Genomic DNA, 23,891 nt, shown 5'->3' on the forward strand with positions numbered 1-23,891 from the left:
CCCTCAGACTGAGGAGGAACAATGCGGTTTTTATCCCAGGCGTGGAACCACAGATCGGCTTTTTACCATTGCTAGGGTGCTGGAGGGGAAATGGGAGTTTCTGCACAACCAGTCCAGAAGGCTTATGACCGTGTACCCAGAGGCATCCAGTGGGAGGTGCTATGGGAGTATGGGGTGGATGGCACCTTGCAAAGTGCCATCCCTTAGTTCCTACCCCCATTCGTCATCAAAACAATGGATGGATGGGCGTTTTAATGTGAAAGCTGATCAACTGATTTTGTTTCCCTGACATGGCAGTGATGCTCTTCTGTATCTAAATCTTTTACTGTGAGGTAGAAGAATTTGTATCCTGTTCTGAATAAAATAATGAAATACATCTGTGTTAACATCCCAACAATTTCACAGTTGATTATATTTAAAGCATTAAAATGTGTTCATTTGACAACTGTACTTGATGCTGTCAGAAAAAGGGGTCACATTGTTGCAGGTAAATAAACCTGCGTCATCTGAAGAGTTGTCCACTGATTTAATGGATTTGACTTCATTTGTTATAGATGGTGTTGCCTCGATGCCTGGTAATAACCATATAATTCCAGTCAAATCCTTTCATTTTGGAGGAATTTAAACCTTTGATAATGGATCTACTGTAAGATCTGTTTTGGCATGAAAGTGCTGATGAACTCGATCTTTGTGGAATCACACTTGGTTTCAGTAAAAGTTGCTGTGGGCGTTCATCCCAGTTTTCACAATAATGGGATTGAATTTCTCATGGGGAATGATTTAACTGGAGGACAGGTTTTGGCTGCACCTGAAGGAACACTGATTAGACAGTCTTCAAAATAGCTTGCGTAGAAATTTCCAGCAATTCCAGCATCTTGTAGTGTTACTTGATCGACACATAAACTAGACAAGGAGGAAATTGATGTGAGTGACAGTTTTATTTTCTGATTCTAATGTTGGTCACTTGTGTTCTTGTAACAATTTCAGCAGCTGTCTCTGTCTCGTTAACAGTTGACTGCTGAGCAAAAAGTTGATGTGAGCTTATATCCTTTACTTGAAACTGCAGTAGTGGGCAATGATCTCTATCTTTGACAACAGGTTGTTTTAGGAGGGATCACATGCTTGTGTCTGAAGGGGTTCAGAGAAGCTGTTCAGTGCTGAAATGGGGGACTGTGGTTTGTCAGTGGCCTTGGCCCAAGGAAACCAAACTCTTTAAACAATCTCTCAGGTTAAAATCGCATCCATATGGAGTTAATCCTGACAAATGTCATAGTATTAAACCACGCAGGTGGAGTACATCAGTCACTGTAGTAGAACATCTTCTTTCCTTGTAATGTTTGCACTTCTGGCTGTTGTCAACACTGTCTTGTGAATAACATGAATGTTTCCTTCAATCAAATGTGCTGTAATACATGTTCTATTGGAGATAATGAGATTATGTTCCAGGTGGATGTATTCAGGGCAGCACTTTACAACTGTATCAGCAATAAAAAGAAGTTTAAAACTGGTTTCATGGTTTAAATTTTGATTTACTACAGTAGACGCTGAAGTGTTTGACAAACATCAAAGTGAAGACATTTAGTCTTAAACAAAAATTAACGCGTTAAAAAAATTAACGCATTTTAACCGTGGAAGGTTTCTCACTGGATGAGTTTCAGGTGATTATAGGTCTACTGGACGACAAAAAACAATCGCCGACACTGAACACTGCTTGAGGACTTTTAATGTAGCCCGAACGCAGCTAAAACCGACCTAGTGCCTCAGCAGGGCAACCAAGCCTTGATAAAGACAACGGATCCACGCCGGAAAAAGAAAAAAAAAAGCAAAGAAAAAAAACGCTTGTTGCAGTGGCGGAGTTTCCTCTGCAGCAGCTGAACAGCTGACATGTGGTCTGTCTCACGGTGTATTTCATTGTTATAGGACTTCAGCCTCGGAGCTCTCCGTCTTCAGACTGTCCTGACCTGTCCTAGAACATCACATAAGGACAACATGGGGCTGCCTGTGCCTGAGTTTTATTAATGTTTACATCAAGCTGAGTTCAAAATCAGTTTATGCTACTGTGATTTACATCCCTAGTCTGTTGGTCTGTTGGTCTTGGTTAAGTACCACCTTGGAAAAAAGTAAACAATGTTTTGTTGCTTGAGCTTATGTATTCAGTCATTACTCAACGGTAGATACCAAAATCCACCTGAAAAAAAAATAAAAAATAAATGCTTCTCACTGTTCTCAGGTCAAATATTTATATGTGATTAAAAATGCGATTAATTTCGATGAATTAATTACAATGCCTCTAATTAATTACAGAATTAGACTTTTAAAATTATAATAATAAAAATACATTCAATTAAATCTTTTTTTTTTTGTTGCATAATGTTGAGGAGATTTAGAGTTAATATTCCTGCAGGAAATTGATGATGTGAGATTTAAAAACATAGCGGAAAAAAATATTAACGTTCCTCCTCTGACGGACCTTTATAGTAGGACATCAGGCGGAAGTTGTTTGCTTTTGAAACCCGTGAGTAGTGTTGTTGTGTTTATGTGTTTGTGGACTGAGTTGAAAGACGGTTGAGTTTTGTCGTCAGATAAACTTTTGAGCTGTTGAAGTAACAATGTCTTTAACTGACAGTTCGAGAGAGTTGATCATCGAGCCACTCACTGTTTCTCCTGAAGAAATATTCGAACCCTTTGAAAGAACTGTCGTCCAGTACGAGGAAGAGATCGATCGTCATCTCAGACTGCTGGATATCACCTGGAAACCAGAGATAACGTTACACAGAATAGGTGAGTAGAACTAGAATGGTCTGAAGAAACTAACTGATGAATGGAAACACACAGTACGAAGAAGACACAGAGGAAAGAGACTCAGCTAGAAGGTTGATAACATGCTAAGAGACTAACTAGCACAGCTAGCTAGCAGACATGGATTTAAATTAGAACATATTTATTTGCTAAGACGTGTTGCCCTGATTTCTCATTAGTAACCTTCATGTTGTGTCTCTTTGTCCTTCCAGACTTCCCACAGCAACATAACTACACAAAGGAGCAGCAGCTCTGTAACCAGGACAGGAACTCCAGTCTGGACCAGGAGGTACCAGAACCTCCACAGATTAAAGAAGAACACGAGGAACCAGAACTTCCACAGATGAAAGAGGAACATGAGGAACCAGAACTTCCGCAGATGAAAGAGGAACAGGAGGAACCAGAACTTTCACAGATGAAAGAAGAACATATGGAACCAGAGCATCCACAGATTAAAGAGGAACAAGAGGAACCAGAACATCCACAGATGAAAGAGGAACAGGAGGAACCAGAACCTCCACAGTTTAAAGAGGAACAGGAGGAACTCCACAGCATTCACTGGCAAGAACATCTTGTCCTGAACCAGGAGACTGATTCGTTGATGGAGACTCCTAGTGATGAGGAAAGTCAGCACAGTGAACCAGAACCAAACAGTGACCAGCTCCTCTCTCACAACTCTTTTGTATCTGAGATCCCAACTAGAAATGCAGAGCTGAATCCAAAGAAAAGACGTCACAAAGACACAAGTCACAGTAACAATGTAGACAACTCTTCTATGTCACAGAGTCGGTGTGATACTGATACAGGTACAAAGTCTGTAACGTGTAATGTCTGTGGAAAAGTCTTTAAGAAAAAGTCTGTAATGAAAAGGCATTACAGGCTCCACACAGGTAAGACACCTTATCATTGCAACACATGTCGTAAAAGTTCCACGAAAAAAAGTGATTTGATGTTACACAACAGTAGTCACACAGATGAGAAGCCATATCCTTGCAAAGTATGTGGGAAACATCTCAGTCAAAATAGGGATTTGACTGTGCACATGAGGACTCATTCAGGTGAGAAGCGATACGGCTGTAACATATGTTGCAAAACCTTCACTGAAAGTACTACTTTAACAAACCACATGAGGACTCACACAGGTGAGAAGCCATATGTTTGTGATATATGTGGTAAAACCTTCAATCAAAGAAGTACTTTAACTGGGCACTTGAGGACTCACACAGGTGAGAGGCCATACGGTTGTGACACATGTGGTAAAACCTTTACTGAAAGAGGTACTTTATCGTGCCACATGAGGACTCACACAGGAGAGAAGCCATCCTCTTGCAAGACATGTGGGAAACGTTTCAATCAAAATAGTGCTTTGACTCGGCACATGAAGACTCACACAGGCGAGAAGCCGTACAGTTGTGACACATGTGGTAAAACCTTCATTGAAAAAAGTAATTTAATAAAGCACATGAGGACTCACACAGGTGAGAAAGCGTACGTTTGTGACACATGTGGTAAAACCTTCACTGAAAGAAGTACTTTAATGTGCCACGTGAGGATTCACACAGGAGAGAAGCCATCCTCTTGCAAGACATGTGGGAAACGTTTCCGTCAAAATAGAGCTTTGACTCGGCACATGAGGACTCATATAGGTGAGAAACCATACGGTTGTGACACATGTGGTAAAACCTTCATTGAAAAAAGTACTTTAACAAAGCACACGAGGACTCATACAGGTGGAAGCCGTACAGTTGTGACACATGTGGTAAAAACTTCACTCGAAATACTAATTTGACCAGGCACAAAAGAACCCACACAGGTAAGAGGTTGTCCTGAGAACTTATCTAATTATTGAAAGTTGAAATAAACCTTTTCTTTCAGACAGAGCATCTTGAAAAAACAAGCCACTCACCTCTAGCATAAAAATATCAAGCCTTTGACATTGAAGAGATGGAAGGAGACATCGCCCTCTGTCTGGGACGACCATCCAAGGACCACCTTAGTTTGTTAACCTAAAGGTTGTATTGGAGCCATAAGACAAGGAGAATATAAAACAACCAGACTGTGTTTTATTGGCGGGAACTGAAAGAGCATGACTAACTAAACAACTCTTCCAGAGATTGTAGTACCATGTATAGAAACTGACAGTGAATTTCAGTGACATTACTGCTTGTCAAATTGTGTAAGGTGGGTTCATGAAATCTAGTTTTGACCAATGTCTGACTGAACATTCAATATGAGACTGGCAAACTGCAGTGGGCATGTGGTGTATCTTTCAGATTTTATAGTTGTGTGTCACCAAAGTTTTAAATATAAAAATTTTGAGTCCATCTTTTTTATAGAACCGTCGTTCATCTTGTTCTTAATGTACTTTGGTTACATACAGTGGTACAAGTAGTTCAAATCAGTCCCAGCAGCAAAGGACCAGTTGAAGACGCCGGAGGAAACGGGTACAAAAGTATTATTATCCACACTAAAATAAGTACAACATCGACATAACTGTAAAGAAGACACTGAGAGAACAATGTCACTGATGAACCAGCAGAGGGACTGTGTGATTATCTCCTGTAGAACATATATACTGCAGATTTGATTCAAATTTTGAGTTTAACAAGAAAATTTTGATACAGACATAATTCATGTCAAATTTAGACACAGACCTGAAATAAAAACAATGAAATATATGGGATTTACCAATACCACTTTAATAAGTCTAACTTTGTAGCAAATTTGCTCCATCACAATCCATCCAGTCTTCTGTGGACGACTTTAAATATCAGGTTTGGTCACACCATTTACTGAAATCTGAGCAGAAACAATGTACACCGTTACTTTTATCACCAAGCAAACACAGAGAACTCCAAGCTCTACAACTGGGCTCAACAATGCCATGCTGCATCACATCCTCGTCAGATACTTCAAAGTTGTTCAGGATTAACTTGATATGAGTGCAGTTTTATGGGCTGAGATTCATCCACATTTATATTGTTTGTGGGAAAATGAGGCTGGAAAAAAGTATCAGATAACAAAGATTTAATAGACTTGAGAGATTACTACTAACTGACTACAGTCGCTCACTTCAGCACTGGTCAGCTCCTCTGAACCCCTTTCTACTGCCGGCTCACAGAAGAAACCGAAGGATGTAACAGACCGTATAATTAGGACTGTGGGTTTAAGATACTGAAGATAGTGGTGAATTAAGGGTCCCACAAACACTGGCTGAGTAACAAAAGTATGAACACCACTGAACACTACGTTGTCTGAAGACTTTACCACAGTAATAAAAGTCCTTAAGTATGATCATCTGCATCTCCAGTGACTCACCACAGCGTGGCGCTGCTTCTCTTTGCTTCTTCATTTCAGCCTCAGGCAGCAACAAAATGATCAGAGCTGATCAGGTCTGTATTTATCAAACATGTCAGAGCAGGAAATCTCTTCTAACTGACCAGAATCTCTCAGAGTCACTGAGCTTTGATTCTACTTTTAGGAGTTGAAGTCAAACATTTGATCTTCTGCTTTCACTTGTCAAATTCCTCCTGTATGTCCTGAGAGATATTAAAGCTGCACATTGATGTTACATATTACACAGTAAACCTGCTCTGTGGAGGATTTTTAATGGTTTCATCTCTTTAAATGCTCTTCAACAACAGAGAACAGTCTGTGTTACTAAATTCACCACCAACCTGAATGTGTTTGTGGGAACATGAATGTTTTTTAGTCTCTCTGCATCATGTGGCCCAGATTTTTTTCCTCTGCTGTCAGATTCAAATCAAGACCATGAAAGGACACAGCAGCTCGATCTGAGCTGTCAATCATCAGCAGCCGTCTCATCTGTGGGCTGCAGGGGCTGATGGGAGCTTTGAGGACCTGCTAGAAACCACGTGGCCTCGTCTCATGTCACAGCTCGTCCTTGTTAGGCCTCAGCTGCATCAGAGCTCCACTTCTCCCCAGGTTCACCAGAGGATACACCACCACACAAAATGCTTTTCCTCCCAGCTGCTGCTCTGTGCTGTCTGTGTTCAGGTGAGTGTTTCCAACAAACTCCACCTTTAACAAACACTGTCTCACTAACCTTCATCTATCTGTCTGTGTCTCTACAGCCCTGGTTGCCATGGCAGCAGATCTGACCCAGGAGCAGTTAACATTGACCAGGAGAGTTGGTCAAACAGTCTCCTTCAGATGTGGAGGAACTGGCCAGTGTGGTGTTTATGTATACTGGTACCAGAAGAAAGAAACAGAAACATTCAGAGTGATACTTGATATTAATAAAAGCACTGGTAAGATAAATTCAGGTTATAATCATCCTCAGAAAGATGATTTCTCAGCTGTGAATAAACAGAAGAGCGCGCGAGTTGGAGATAAAGAAAGTTAAAGTCGATCATTCAGCCTCCTACTACTGCTCCTGTTATAGAAGTGATACCCACAGTGAGAAATGATGTGAGCAGCCTGAACAAAAACTAACAGATGAACAGATGTCAAACAGTGTTTGTGACAGGAAGAGAGCAGTAAACCAGAGCCCAGGTTCACATATTTCACCTCCATCTCAGACAGAGTCACAGACATACTGAGTTGAGGACCATGATTTTGTTAGCAGATATTTCAACAGAAAAATAAATATGAAAACAACAGAACACAAAAAATACAAGTCTATCAAAAACAATTGAACGAAACAGCGAAAGAACACAAAGATATTTAAAAATCAAAGTCAAGTAGGATTTAGTTTGTGAATAATTTCAGATGTTCTAGATGAAGATGAAGCTCCATATCAATCAGCCATAACATTATGACCACCTTCCTAGTATTGTGTATGTTTACACTCCTTTCATTCATCCTTCTTTAGCTCCAGACACAGGCCCTGAAAGAGAATTTTCCATCATGCATCATATTTATTTTGTAGCCATCAGCATCACATTAATCTTCATCAAATACAATCATCACATACTCAGTAAATCACTTTCACTCTCATCTTCTATCATCTTTCTCAAACTCTCTGTATGTCCTGAGGATGTCTTCTTACTGTCCACAGAGTCTCTCTGATCCAGATCTGTCCTCAGCCTCGTTCACCATCAGTCCTCTGCTGTCTTCTGTCCACCCTGGTTATTCTAGACTCTTGGACAGTCTCTAACTCAATGCTGATTACTGACACAAACTAAACAACCAGCTCTTCCTCCTCTTTCTCATCCTCTCCTTCCACACCCAGTCCAGAGGTCCCTGCTGTGTTTGTCCTTCAATGACTCCAGATGGTTGAACCTACAATTGTATAAATATCTTCTTCTTGAACCGTCACGTTACTGTGGTGGAGGAGTTTGAGTGCCCTAATGACCCTAGGGGTTATGCTGTCCAGGGCTTTTTGCCTGTCGTATGTGTTGCATGTTTGCTGCCACCGCGGGTTCCCCAGCTTCACAGACCACACACACAGACAGTTTAGCCAGTTATGGGCTCTTCATTCAGACGCAGGGAATTGCCCACACTCAGACGATCACAGGCTACTCGTTCTCTTTGCCTGCTGTCTGGGTTCCTCGTCTCTTGTCTGACTGCTCTCCAGGTCCGGCACGGTACTGTGTTAAAAGGGGAGAATTATTAGGCAACTAGCTGCAGGTGTGCCTGGCGCTGCTCTCTCTCTCGAGCCCTCTCCACACCTCTCCCCTGCAGCTGATGCACCACGCCCCCTTCACAGTATGTTCTCCCAATGCAGATTGGTCCAAGGTGAAGGGTCAGACAAAGAACGAGACCCTAAATAACAAACATAAACAAGAGACAGTATACCCAGCCCCGGAGGGCTAGTGGGGCCCCACCCTGGAGCCAGGCCTGGGGTTGGGGCCCTGTGGATGAGTGCCTGGTGGTCGGGGCTTTGTCCATGGGGCCCGGCCGAGCTCAGTCCGAAACTGGATACTTGAATACGGTCAATCTACGTTCCGACCCTCACCTATAGTCATCAACTTTGGGTGATGAAAAAACAAGATCACGGATACAAGCCGAAATTAGTTTCCTCACCAGCCTTAGAGATAGGGTTAGGAGCTCAGACACTTGGGAGGAGCTAAGAGCAGAACCGCTGCTCCTCCACGTCGAGAGGAGTCAGTTGAAGTGGTTCGGGCATCTAGTGAGGATGCCTCCCGCATGCCTCCCTCTAGAGGGGTTCTAGATATGTCCCAACAGCAGGAGGCTTTGGGTTCGCCCCAGGACACAATGGAGGGATTATATCTCCCGTCTGGCCTGGGAGCGCTTGAGGATTCTTCCGGAGGGGCTGGTGAAAGTGGCTGGGGAGAGGGTCATCTGGACCTCCCTCCTGAAGCTGCTCCTGATGTGATTGTCCTTAATTAGTTTCACCTGTGTCTTGTCAGCCCTTTGCCCCTGTGTGTATTCATAGCCCTGCCTTTCCCTTTGTTCCCTGTCACACTTCATTTTAGTGGTCTTTGTCCCCAAGTCATGCGTAAGTCCTCAAATGTTGTAAGAGTCTCATTCCTTCTTCATGTTCATAATTCGTTTTGACTTGATTACCCTGCCATGTCACCAGCAGTTTTTTTTTTAAGTCTTGTTTTTGTTAAATATCCTTTGTTTGAACAACAGCCCCATCTCCCTTGTCCTGCATTTGGGTCCTCATCCCCATAGCCTTCATGGTGACAAAGAATGTTCATTCAAATAAAATGGTGCAGACCTCAGTCGATGCGTGTGATCACTGGGGTCTGAAACTTAGTGACCACTTCACAGATCAAAGAGCAAAATAAAATGATGCAGTTGTTTAGTTCTCACTCTCTCCCTGTCCATTCAGTTTAACATGCTGAACGTGGGAACTGAGAGGAAATGATGAGGGAACATGTGACAGAAAGATGAGGAGAAACCCAACGGATGTCAGCTCCAGGATAAATTGATGTTAGTTAGTGGGAATAAATCATTAGCTTTAGCACGACTTCACAGCATCAACACACTTTAGCAACGTTCAGTAACATTAAGCTACAACATTACAACAGATGATCAGTTTCTCATTGAGATCAGACATGTTCCTGACTAGTTCCCTCTCGATAGAAAGCATGGTCAGTACATTCAGAACTTCCTGACTCACTGAGTTTCAGAGAAATGTCTTGATTGCTTCTTTTTTTTAGTTTTTGTACTGATTCCGATAGTAGTGGACTGAACAACAACTGACATTAACATCAGAGCCATGCTGCTAGTGTGGAGAAAAGAAAAGAGAAGAAGAGACAGTCATGTAGATCTGAACAATAGAGAAACACATCAAGGAGCTGAAATAGGACCCCACTTCCTCATTTAACTCCTTACAATGTTCTGTACTATTAAAACACAAACCTTAAAAATGATAATGGTTCACTTTCTTTCTTGCATTTTTCTTTCTTTGTATTTGGACATGAGCTTGGACTCACTTCAACTCTGTGTGGGTGGAGGCTCAGAGGAAAAAAGGTTTACACTAAACAAGAGAAAGGGAGGGGAGGCAGTGAGTGTGTACAGAAGCAGATATCTGTTCTCAGTGGTTATTAGGACAGAAAACAAACTGCTGACAGCCAATCAGACTTCCTTCCTGCAGCAGACGGGCTGTGTGGGTTTGTGCTCTGCAGCCTCCACACCGTTAGCTGTGGCTTTTCACTTTAATGACAGTTTTAACCACCAGCTCTGGTTAAAGAATCTTTCCAGGAAGCACCTGTGTTCTTCAACAGAGAGACAAGAAACACATTTATGTTCATCATTAAATATTAGAACCAGTTCTTTTTATGTTAAATTGTTTTTCCAATTAAATGAAACTAATTATTTTATTGTGTTGTCTTTAAAATCTTTCATCCTCTCATAAATTTTTCCTCTCTGATGAATATAACTTTAAAGAAGTTGAACTCTGCCTGCAAAGAGTTTAAATTGATCCAATGAGAAGATTTTGAACTTCTATATGAAACAATGATGCTTCTTGTTCTTTATCATTAATCAGAACCGAACACAAACGTCACTGAGACAGAGACACAAACCCACGATATAAACAAGTCATGCTGTTGTTGCGAAGCAGGCGTCCATGTTGGTTCACCTCAAGTCTCATTATTTCCATGAGTTATAGTTTACAAAAGAGTCTGAATGTCCCAATCAGTTGTAATTCACCATGAGTTCACCTTATTAACCACACTGACCCACATTTCTCATGGAAATTAAATTCAAGCTTCATTTTTTATCAGTGCAGTCTGTGCTTCATTCACAGGGTTCATAGACATCACATCCAACAGTCACTAATATACGAGCTAAAGTATTTGACTTGCTTTATTAAGACACATAAAAAGAATAAAAATGTGTTTATTGAGTGTGATCCAGTGAAACAAAAGAGCAGCCTGGTGGAGTTTGATTTATTAGAAAGAAGAAACACAAGAGCAGAAGAAACAGCTGGAAACTGATGATGATTCAGCTTCATTTTCATTATTATACAAGTCACAGTTAAAAGTGGAAATAAACTAGACGACTAGAGAATGAACACGTCATAAGAGCAGATTTCTATGTGAATATATGTGTTTCTATTTACAGGACGACAATCAACACGTGAATGAACAGATACAGATTACAAAGAAGAACATTTCAACAAAATTTACTGAAAACTGATGAAAGTGATGAATGAGATGAAGTGATGAGATCTGATGGAGAGAAAAGAGGAGCAGAAAACAGTCAGTCAGCATGTGTGGAGCTGGTGGACGGTCCCTTGTTTGTGAGGCTCGTCAGCAGAGAGAGTCCACAGCAGTACACCAGACTCTTCACTATCAGCACTGTGTACAGCAGACAGAGCAGCTTCACCCTGCACTGAGACTGGAAGGACACTGACACACACACACACACACACACAGATATGAATTAGTGCAAGTGTCAGATTGATCCTGTAAAGTTGTTCTAGTGTCCTCATTGGACATTGGAGCTGTCCATGCAGAAAGGCAGCAGGTGATCTTACAGTGATGTTGCTGCAGAGCTGCCAGGTCTGCTGGCTCTCTCTCTGGAGGATTGGAGGCTGCTGGAGCTGGAACCCCTGAAACAGAAAAGTCAAATGTTTGGAGCTGCAGTGACAAATGTCAGTCCTCTGCTCCTCTGATCTCTTTGACAGTGTCTCCACATGAAGCTGAACCACTGCTGGACACAGTCACCAAGCCTTCATTACCTTGGTGTGTTTGGGCCTCCATAGTGGCGTTCAATGTGCCTCCCTCATGCTTGATGTAGCATTGGTATCTATATATGTACAGATCATTTCTATCCACCAGTCTGATGGTGGCGCTGTGTCCTGGCTCGCTGAGCTCCAGCTGATCTCCCTGAGCAGAGGTCAGATCCTCCAGAGAGCCGCCCTTCTTCTGTCTTTTCCAGGAGAACTGGACCACAGGAGGAAACATGGATGAGGCCAGACACAGCAGGGAGCTCTTCTCCTCCTGGTTGGCTCTGGATGCTGCTGGGTACACGCTCACCACGGGTTTCACTACCTGCTCATCTGAAGTTTGACAGCACACACACATTGACACAGTCAACAGCAGCTTACAGCACTGGTCTGGATTCAGCCTGATCCTGGAAACTACATGGACTCTGATCACTAAACTACTCATCAATACACAACAAACATCAACCAGCATTAATGTTTCCAGCAGTCTGAGCTACAGTAGCTCGTCTGTTGGATTGGACCACAAGGGTCAATGATCCTCTGCTGCCCATGACCACCCTGTCTCTGGTTCTTGTCCTTCCTTAGACCACTTTTGATAGATACTGATCACTTTAGACCAGGAAAACCACACAAGAGCTGCAGTTCTGGAGATGCTCTGAACCCAGTCGTCTAACCACTTCAACGGTCATAATGTTATGGCTGATCAGTGTACATATTCACTATATATTATAACATGTCTTCATGTAAATTTCTGTTTCTAAAATAACTGATGTTACATAAAATAAATAAATAAATCAGAACAGAATACAGTAGTTGATCAATCATCAGTTGTATAATCAAACCTGCTCCCAGTAGAACAAACACACACTGGACAATCACAACACAAACTAGAATATCCTTAATATATTTGTAATAACTTATATTTGTATATCCTTTATTATTTCATGTGCAATATACATGAATAAATGTGTCAGTACAATTTCTAATGTATTTAAGTTAATTAAAAATAAATAAATAAATAAAATAAAAAAATATCACTTCTTTATATTTCCTCTGTGCTCTGTCCTCAACCTGTCTACTGCTGCAACGCTGCAAATTTCCCCACGGTGGAATAAATAAAGGATTATCTTATTTTATCTGAATCAAAAGACATTATTTGCTCATTTTCAATTTTTTTCAAAGAACTTAGGAAACATGTCGTCTGTGTTTCAGTACGTCGTCTTTTATCAATTAGAGTTATTGTAGTTTACATAGTGAAATATTTTCCTATTTTATTTTATTTTATTTTATTTTATTTTATTTTATTTTATTTTATTTTATTTTATTTTATTTTATTTTATTTCATTTCATTTTATCAATAATGCCAAGGATAGATAGAATAAGACATCATCTGTATAGCCACATTTGTTTCTCCAAAACCTCTACATAAGGTTCAGCGTTAATGGTTCGTTCACAAATGTGTAAGTTAATGAAGATCACCAACATTCAACACTGCTTTTTATTTCATGATATTATGAACTGTAGACCATGAAATACACAAATTATTTTCAGCTTCACATTGAGAAATATTATTTTGTCCAAAAGTCGTTCACAGAGTCATGAAGCCTCTCTCCTCCACCACCATTTATTTCTAATTAACCTAATTAGCTGTGACATGAAATTAAAGCAACTTCTCCTTAATAGTTTTTATGTCTTTGTAATATTTTCAATGAAATAAAATTAAATAATTTTCAAATTCCTGAATTCTGTTTCCAGTTGTACGTTTGTCATTTCAGTGATTACAACATATATTGAATATTACACATTTAAGAGCACAGACTTTAATCACTAATAAAACTCATCAATATACAAGTTTGTGTCAGTCATGTTCAAATGTTTAAATACTTTATGCTGATGATAGTAATAAAACATTGTTTGAGTTAATTCTATTTATTCTAACATCACCTTCCCTTAATGTTTTTATTCTTTTTCTATTAAAACATCATCAATTAAAGACACATTTACATCATATAAATATTAACTGACAGAGATTAGATCTGACAAGGTTCTAACTTTCAGAAATGATCCAGTTCAATCGATAGACACTTCAAAACAATCTGAAATAGTTGAACATCAAATATCATCTTGTTTACACAGAATTACTGAGACGATCAAATCCTAAATGTTCGTAACGTTGTTGAGTGAGATTTCAACATGTTTTCAGAAGTGATTGAGCTTTTCTTATGTAACAATGGCTGCAGAATGAATTCTATAATAATGAGGAAAAAACTAACATGTAAAGCCTGAAGCAGCACAAACTGACTTTTAACACGTTTCAGCTTGTACAATAAAACAAGTGAAGGAAAAGAAATGTTTGTTCTTACCTGTTACAATGAGTTTAGTTCCAGAGACAAAGGTATCCACACAGCGAAAAAGACTAATACAAAAACCTGTGTGCCGTTGAGAGAGTCAGCTGAGAAGAAGGAGTCAAAAGAGGAAGTGGGATCATATTTCAGCTCCTTGATGTGTTTCTCTATTGTTCAGATCTACATGACTGTCTCTTCTTCTCTTTTCTTTTCTCCACACTAGCAGCATGGCTCTGATGTTAATGTCAGTGGTTGGTCAGTCCACTACTTTAGTGATGTGTCATCAGCGCCTTAGAGACAGCTCATCCTGATGACGTTTTTATCACTAAGGGGGACTTCAGTCAGGGCAGGCTACAGACTCTATTCCCCAAATACTACCAACATGTGGACATGTGGGGGGAATAACACCTTAGCCCCCTGAGTCCAGAGTATAATTGGCCATTTTTGACTACTTTTGTTTATATCTTTATATTTCATCCTAAAAACTGTTCAACTTGTTGCTTTGTTTGGTTTCATTCCTTTCAGCACAACCTGACTTGTGTCATTTTACAATTATTTATTTATATATCATTTTGACAAGCTCTATTAACACATTGAACCTAAAACCAAACTAAAACCATATAATCTGAGTAGGAAAAAATTTTTAGAATGAAAATCTGAATTGTAAATTTCCAAAGCTTATGAAAAAAATGAGCTTTTTCCACTAAAATGAAAGTAATGCATCACACATTTTTACAAAACTAACAGGTGTAACAATAAGTAATAATATCCAAAAGTCCCAAGTCTTTGTCTTCTGTCTCTTTGACTGCAGTCATTCCATGGACTGAATATAGCATTACTCCCATAACTTTTCCCTCTTCCTTAGCAACCATTGACCTCACGTCGCCTCACTTCACTGCTAACAGAGGGCAGTTTACAGTTTTGACAGCCTTAGTCACTTTGTAAATATAATAGATAATACAACATATATATTTTAATACTATTTATCCTGGGGAAGAAATTGCCAAAGACCTGAAAGTTTTTAAATCAGTTCCATCGTTGCAGACAAACACATGCTTGACTTAATGATTTCATGTCAACGGGATGACAGCCTAGGGTACAGTATTTTTACCTACCCTTGTAAGGGCTGGTTGGAGACAGCAGCTGCTGCCGAGGAGCCAAACAGGGTCTGACAAAACATTATGACCCCCTCAGACATTAACAGCAATGGAGAAGAAGGGCAGATCTGACATTGGCAGCATTATAATATGAAGAGCATTAAAACCCTCATTAACAGTGGCTGTGTACCTGGTGGCTATGGCAACAGAATCCTGAGTTACTCAGATGGCTTAAATTATGACCACCTTAGACACGGAATGGAGAAGAAGGGCAGATCTGACTCTATGACCCCTCCAACATGATCCCCCATCTCGACCCCACACTCACATGTGACCCCACCTGTGGTAACTTCAGCAAAATAAACATTGCTACTAGAGCTCGTCTATAATACATCGCTGTTGGTTGGAGGTCAAGCACACAATTACATCCGGGGCGAAAGAGACCTTCAAAGATAAATGCAATATATGCAACATCAACCCCTAATGGGCGTATGGCTCTTATGCTCTTATTCTGAAAAAGACTAACTTAATCATGTGCACATGATAACACTTCTCTCCCTTTAAATTCCAACATTCCCCCAAAATGTAAATTAACTAGGAGAAGCCAACTGTGGTGTTTTTAGCTGGTGTACACTCAAAACTATTGCCCCAACAACTGTAAACACAAACACCTGGAAAACATGAAAGCTTTTAACATTCAGTCCCACTTAAACTTTTCAATCAAACACTCAGTCTGTCTGGAGGTTCGCGAGTGTGCTGTGACTTTCGCACTGACCCCGGTGACCCAGCACTCGCTGCTGGTGTCTTGGGTGGTTCTGGTGTAGGGAAACTGAGAGGGGTCTGGATGTCGGTCACTTGAGAATAATCCCAGGTAGCCACTGCTGGTTGCAATTGCTGCTTAAGTTCCTCACATAGACACAGTCATCTGTTTTCAAGTGTCTCTCATGTGCATGTTGATCATGTCTTTCTTTGTGTTTTTCCTGCTTTCCTCCCACTTTTGCCTTCGTGTCTGGACGCAGCAGGACCAGTCTCAGTTTAGAAACAGTTCACTTGGGAATGTCAGGCCATTGTCAGTGACCAGTTTGTCAGACAACCCATGGACTGCAAACACCTGCCTGAGTTTGTCAGTGGTTGTGGGGGCTGTGACGTTGCTCATGACGCGGGCCTCTATCCATTTAGAGTGTGTATCCACCATTATAAGAAACATTTGCCCCTTAAAAGGACCAGCAAAGTCCACATGCAGCCTAGACCAGGGGCTATCTGGCCACTCCAACGGATGCAACGGAGCAGGTTGAGGCATGTTCTGATTGATTTGACACTGTTTGCAAAATTTCACCTTGTTTTCCAGATCTTGATGCAGTCTCGGCCACCAGACATAGGACCTCGCAAGGCTTTTCATCCAAGATACACCTGGATGAGTCTCGTGTAATTCTTCCATAATCTGTGACAGCCTGGGGGAGGCATGATGACCCTTGCACCCCAGAAGATGCAGTCATCCTGCAAACTCAGTTCTGTTTTCCATTTAGCATAAGGCCTCAACTCCTCTCCTTCCACCACACTGGGCCAGCCCTGTAAAAGATTTTTACTTGGGACAGGACTGGGTCCCTCTCGGTCCACTGCCTTATGCAGGATGCCTTTACAGGTGCCTCCGCCAACCTCTCCAATGAAAAAACAGTGTCTGGAGGTACATGTGTAACAGTTGGTGTTTCAGGTAATGGTAGCCTACTCAACACATGAGCATTTGCATTATGCTTTCACGCTCTGTACACTACAGTGTACTGGTAGGCTGACAGTGTGAGCGCCCAGCGCTGTATCCTAGCAGATGCTAGTGGCTGAATGCACTTGGTCTCACTGAACAGACTCATCAGTGGCTTATGGTCCGTAATGATGAATATCCCTTCTCTGCTGCTGTCAGTGTGCATGAAACAAAGCCGACTGGCTTCTCCAACCGATCTTCCATAACATGTGAAAGGCCTGCCCCAACACCGTAATGCGAAGCGTCGTGTGAAAGGGTTATCTCCTTATCTGGGTCATAGTAAACTAGGAGCATCGCTGAATGGAGGAGCTTTTTCACTTCCTTAAAAGCTCCCTCCTGCTCCTCACACCATTGCCACTTAGTATCGTTGTGAAGCAGCTTGTACAGTGAGGCCAAAACCTTTGAGAGGTCGGGCAGGAATTTGCCATAATAATTCACCATGCTCAAAAGTGATCTAAGTTCAGTGACACACTTGGGGCTCAGGGCTTCCTCAATAGTTCTCACTTTATCTTCCACTGGACAGAGCCCCTCAGCTGTGATCTTGTGTCACAGGTAGGTCACACTTGGTGCCAGGAACACACATTTGCTGTGCTTTAATCGCAGTCCTGCGTCTGAGAACTTCTTCAGCACTTGTTCCAAGTTAGCCAGATGTTCCGCCTCCGTGGCTTCTGTGATCAAAATATTGTCCAGATAGACAGAGTGTCCATTGCTCCTTGGAAAATGGATGCCACTCTAAACACCAGGTGATTATACTTGAATAATTCCTTGTGTGTATTGATTGTAATGTACACTTTTGAATCCTCATCAAGCAGCTGCTGTTGGTATGCCTGGCTCATGTCAAGCTTCGTGAATAGCTTCCCTCCTGCCGGGGCTGCAAACAGGTCATCTATGCGTGGCAACGGATACTCCTCCAGCCTGGAGACCTGATTCACTGTGAGCTTATAGTCCCCGCATATACGTACAGTTTTGTCCTCTTTTAAAACTGGAACAATGGGCGTCGCCCACCTTGAAAACTGGACAGGCTTGATGATCCCCAGCCTCTGCAACCGCCCCAGCTCTTCCACAACTTTGCCCTTCATTGCATAGGGCACACTTTAACCTAGGTCAACCAAAAACAAAACAAAATGGGGACGACACGTCCAAAATAAAGTTTATCCTTGTCGCCAAAAATATGTGGTAACTTAAGCTGGAAAAGAACGACTCGACAATGTCTTGGTCGTAGTAACACTTCATATTAGGATGGCAAAATAAACACCCCAACTAGAACTTATCTATAATACATCTCATAATTACATTCGGGGTGGAAGAGTCCTTCAAAGTAAAATGCAACATATGCAACATCAACCCCTAATGTGCGCGTGGCTCTTATGCTCTTATTCTGAAAAAAAGCAACTTAATAATGTGCACATCACAACACCACCCACGTTCAATGTGGACCGGCATAACATTATAACCTCCTCAAACCGCAATGGCACCATTGCCTCCCTCAAAAGAGAATTTTCTAGTTATTATTATTATTATTTAGCCTCCATGTCCCTTTAGTTGCTCTGTATTATCATTGCATGTAATGTGCTGTTTTTGTTTTTTTTAGTAAACACAACTTCCCAGTGTTCAGCCACACATTTCGCTGACATCGCTGATTATGGTCATTCAAATATGGGTTAAACAAGAGAACAGACAGAATCCAAGAAAAACATATGAGAGTTTATTTTATTAAACTTTGTACATGGAAAATATGTCAATGGCATAAACACATTACATGTTAGCTGCACATTTTTAGAAAGCTAGCTACCTAGATACATAGATTACTTTATCGATCCCTGAAAGGGAAATTAGGTTGGGTTTAAATATATGGCTTTAGAAAACTAAAAACTATCAAATGGGATTGAAGTGACTCTAGACTCTGAGTGTTGTGGAGGAGATTTAATTCATGTTCAGGAACATTATTTAGACTTTATTCCAAATCAAATGATTTATGATTTATCTTCCACCAGTCCTCTTGACTGTGTGATGACATGTTGTGATTTAGTTAGCATGGATGCTACAAAGAGGAACATGAACTATTGAATGAAGCTTTATTTCTGGGTCTTTGGTTTTTGGGAGGTGTGAGAGTATTTCTACAATTGTAGGTTCAACCATCTGCAGTCTATGAAGGACAAACACAGCAGGGACCTCTGGACTGGGTGTGGAAGGAGAGGATGAGAAAGAGGAGGAAGAGCTGGTTGTTTAGTTTGTGTCAGTAATCAGCATTGAGTTAAAGACTGTCCAAGAGTCTAGAATAACCAGGGTGGACAGAAGACAGCAGAGGACTGATGGTGAACGAGGCTGAGGACAGATCTGGATCAGAGAGACTCTGTGGACAGTAAGAAGACATCCTCAGGACATACAGAGAGTTTGAGAAAGATGATAGAAGATGAGAGTGAAAGTGATTTACTGAGTATGTGATGATTGTATTTGATGAAGATTAATGTGATGCTGATGGCTACAAAAAAAATATGATGCATGAAGGAAAATTCTCTTTCAGGGCCTGTGTCTGGAGCTAAAGAAGGACGAATGAAAGGAGTAAACTATTCATTCATCCTAAACTGATCTGTGGGATGATCCATAGAGGCCACTCCCCTCAAAGGTCCCCACTAGCAACATCCTGTTGAAGACGCCACAGGACACCCTCAGAAGACCAATGTCCATTCTCCGATGAGTCAGAGACACAAGGGAGAACCACACGATATTGGGAAGGTGGTCATTATTCTATGCCTGATCGATATGGAGCTTCATCTTCAGCTCAGTAGTTTGTGACTCTGTCTGAGATGGAGGTGAAATATGTGAACCTGGGCTCTGGTTTACTGCTCTCTTCCTGTCACAAACGCTGTGTTGGTTTTTGTTCAGGCTGCTCATATAATGTCTCACTGTGGGTACCCACAGGTGCAGTAGTAGGAGGCTGAATGCTCGTCTTTAACTTTCTCTATCTTCAGCTCACAAATGTTCTGATTATATGCAGCTGAAAAATCATCCTTCTGAGGATGATTGAAACCTGATTCTATCTTGCCCCCTTTAGTAATATAAAAAATCAGTTTGAATGTTTCTGTTTCTCTTTCTATCTTCTGGTACCAGTATACACTATTACTACATGGGTCAGATCCACATCTGATGGTGGCTGCTTGTCCAACTCTTTTGGTCAATGTTAACTGGTCCTGGGTCAGATCTGCTGCCATGGCAACCAGGGCTGTAGAGACACAGACAGATAGATGAAGGTTAGTGAGACAGTGTTTGTTAAAGGTGGAGTTTGTTGGAAACACTCACCTGAACACAGACAGCACAGAGCAGCAGCTGGGAGGAAAAGCATTTTGTGTGGTGGTGTATCCTCTGGTGAACCTGGGGAGAAGTGGAGCTCTGATGCAGCTGAGGCCCAACAAGGACGAGCTGTGACATGAGACGAGGCCACGTGGTTTCTAGCAGGTCCTCAAAGCTCCCATCAGCCCCTGCAGCCCACAGATGAGACGGCTGCTGATGATTGACAGCTCAGATCAAGCTGCTGTGTCCTTTTATGGTCTTGATTTGAATCTGACAGCAGATGAAAAACATCTGGGTCACATGATGCAGAAAGACTAAAAAACATTCATGTTCCCACAAACACATTCAGGTTGGTGGTGAATTTAGTAACACAGACTGTTCTCTGTTGTTGAAGAGCATTTTAAGAGATGAAGCCATTAAAAATCCTCCGGACATAATATCTCTCAGGACATACAGGAGGAATTTGACAAGTGAAAGCAGAAGATTAAATGTTTGACTTCAATTCCTAAAAGTAGAATCAAAGCTCAGTGACTCTGAGAGATTCTGGTCAGTTAGAAGAGATTTCCTGCTCTGACATGTTTGATAAATACAGACCTGATCAGCTCTGATCATTTTGTTGCTGCCTGAGGCTGAAATGAAGAAGCAAAGAGAAGCAGCGTCACCCTGTGGTGAGTCACTGAAGGTGCAGATGATAATACTTGTGGACTTTTATTACTGTGGTAAAGTCTTCAGACAATGTATTAATTTAACCCTTGTGTGGTGTTCATATTTTTGTTACTTAGCCAGTGTTTGTGAGACTTTTAATTCATCACAATCAAACAATTTTAAGTTAAAATACTCAAAATATTTTTACATTACATGTGGTAATAATGGTGGTAATAATTTCTCCTATGGACCTTCCCTCTGCTCCACTCTGGGTTCACTGCTATCCAGATGACAAAGGAGTTGTACCATGAGATCTTTTGCCCATATTCATCATTTGTGATGAGAAACCACGCTGACTAGTAATATATTTTTTTCCCTGCCCCCAATTTGCAGCTGGCATAGATTATCAACAAATAAAATTGGTTCCTGCTATAAAGAGGGTAAAATGAGCAGGAATGTGAGAGCAGGTGTCGGTGCTTGAATTTTGCAACAATGTTGCAAACTAATGTGAGACAGTGAAAACTCTCCCATACACACAGTCACATGAACGCAAACACACACAACAGATGCACAGACTAAAGGTAGACTGGTCCTACAGTACTCCCATGTCCAGACTGTTATCAGCCCCAGGTCCAAATCAAATCAACTTTATTTATACAGCACTTTTAATACAAACAAATGAAACCCAACGTGCTTCACACAAATAAGGACATTACAAGAAACTAAATCAAGACCCCACCCCCACCCTTCTTTTATACACATACAGACACATATAAGTACACTCACACATCCATGTGCACGCACACACACTACATTTACACTTACACTAAAGGTTGTTAAAGTGACATGGCAGGACACTGATTCTTCAGGCAAGGAGGACCTTTTTTTGAGGGTCAGTTCATGCAGAGGGGGGTCCCAGCCCCTTGACGCTGCCGCAAAGACCACCCCGACCCAGGCAGACAGATGGACTCCACAGTCCAGTTTTCACGAGGATTATGAATGCTCATTCTCCACAAGATGTAAGCCAAAGCCAATGAATCTGAGTTTAAAGGACAATTATTCATGTAATTTTCCCTTTGATACAAAATGAAAACCGGTTGGAGGATTAATAATTTAACTCATCCTGTCATCGACAGTTTCTTCATGTTGAGGTGACATTTGACAGGACGACATTTCAACATTTACTACCCTTCACTGGTCACAGGGCAACACTTAGCATTCATCGAGTTGGAGCTGACAGAATAAAAAACAAACCTCCAGTAGGAACTTTACAAATAAAGAGTAACCAAAGAGAGAAGTACAGGATAAAAATAATTCAACGGGGTAAATTCTATGGAAGTGAACTGCTGCCAGAAACAGTAAAACAAATCGAATTGAATCAAATCTTGTTCTTGTCGTAAATTAAAATCTAAATTTGAATAACTGGGGAACAAAAAGCCAGGTGTGTTCAGTGTTCATCTTTTTGTGTCTAGCTTCAATATCTTAAATCCACAGTCCTAATTATACGGTCTGTTACATCTTTTGGTTTCTTGTGTGAGCCTGGCGGTACAGAGGGGTTCAGAGGAGCTGTCCGGTGCTGAAATGAGGGACTGTGGTTTGTCAGTAGTAATCTCTCAGGTTGCTTGGGTCATCTTTCTGAAGTTCAGTGTTATAATCTGGTTAATTGAGTTAACTGAGTCTAATACATCTTTGTTATCTGTTACTCCTGCCAAGAAACATCCCCTCTGCTGCCCTCTGCTGGTTCAAACAGCACACTGCTTCCCTCAAAAAAAACAGGACTGTCAAGGTTCAGTACGGTGTTTGGAGATGGAGCACTTGGAGTAGATGATGGTGCTGACAGGAATAAGACACTTTATAGTTTTGGTAGAAAATGTTGGTGGCCTGTACATATGAAACACTGCACTGTAAAAAAAATATATCTATCAGTGACATAGTTCTGTTCATCTCTAGATGATATGATGTGTCTCTGGTTCATGGTCCATGCTCCCAAGCATAAACCAGTTTGTTTGTTTGGTCTTGGTTGATCTCTTTTGATTTTCCTTGCTGAACTGCTGAAAACTTCTGTGCAAGCTCATTTGGAGTCTGTCTGATGAGAGTCAATGTCACTACAGGGGTGGTAAAAAACTTTCCACTGGTTAAATCAGTCCCCATGAGAAAGTCAATCCCCTTATTGGGGAAACTGGGATGAACCCCCACAGACACTTTACTTGACACCAAATCTGATTCCCCAGAGACTTAATGCAACATCACAAATGTCCCCCTAAAAAGAAAGGTCTTCACAGAGATTAATGGTCCTTTCCAGACAAAGAGACAACACAATCAATAACAAATGGAGTCAGATCTTTGGATGCCACAGGTTTATTTACCAAAGCCACTGGTTTTCCATGGGACTTTTTCAGTAACAGGACAACCTGCTTTAATGTGGCCCCTTTTCCTTAAAATACCAACAGATAAAATATTCCATTCCCTTCACAGTCTGAACCTCTAGCTCAGAAGACCATGAACTCCTCCAGAACAGCTTCATAACACCCTTGACTTACTGAAAGGACGATCCACAGAATACAGACTTCAGGAAGAAAATAGTCATCAACCAAAACTGCCCCGTTAGAAATATCATTGACTTTCTGTTCATTGGTAGACAGCAAACAGACTCATCTGACACAAGCAAAGAGAGCCAGGGCCAAGGGTCTTCGGTCTATTTATCTTTCTCACTGAAACACCAGAAAAAGAAAAATGGGTCAGTTCTCACATAACAACATGTTATATCACTTTAAAACATAAAAATCACATTAAAATATGATAACTAATTTTCAGTGACCCCTGTTTCTTATTTGTTGTTGTGGCAGTGA

The 23,891-nt window shown here is 41.1% G+C and overlaps 1 protein-coding gene and 1 pseudogene across 1 annotated transcript; one reads left to right on the plus strand and one right to left on the minus strand.

Moving 5' to 3' along the window:
* The first annotated feature begins 90 nt into the window (after nucleotides 1-90).
* Nucleotides 91-4,629, plus strand: LOC125010606 (annotated as a pseudogene).
* A 6,871-nt stretch (nucleotides 4,630-11,500) lies between these two features.
* On the minus strand, nucleotides 11,501-20,457 carry LOC125010607. The gene is made up of 6 exons (XM_047589358.1): nucleotides 20,407-20,457; nucleotides 20,014-20,329; nucleotides 16,761-17,028; nucleotides 14,272-14,353; nucleotides 11,921-12,241; nucleotides 11,501-11,791 (listed from the first exon to the last, which is right to left on the minus strand). Exons 1-6 carry the CDS (start codon nucleotides 20,447-20,449, stop codon nucleotides 11,562-11,564), a joined length of 1,260 nt encoding a protein of 419 aa, XP_047445314.1. The 5' UTR covers nucleotides 20,450-20,457; the 3' UTR covers nucleotides 11,501-11,561.
* Between the last annotated feature and the right edge of the window lie 3,434 nt (nucleotides 20,458-23,891).

Source organism: Mugil cephalus, chromosome 7 (genome assembly GCF_022458985.1).
Source record: "Mugil cephalus isolate CIBA_MC_2020 chromosome 7, CIBA_Mcephalus_1.1, whole genome shotgun sequence".
NCBI lineage: Eukaryota > Metazoa > Chordata > Actinopteri > Mugiliformes > Mugilidae > Mugil > Mugil cephalus.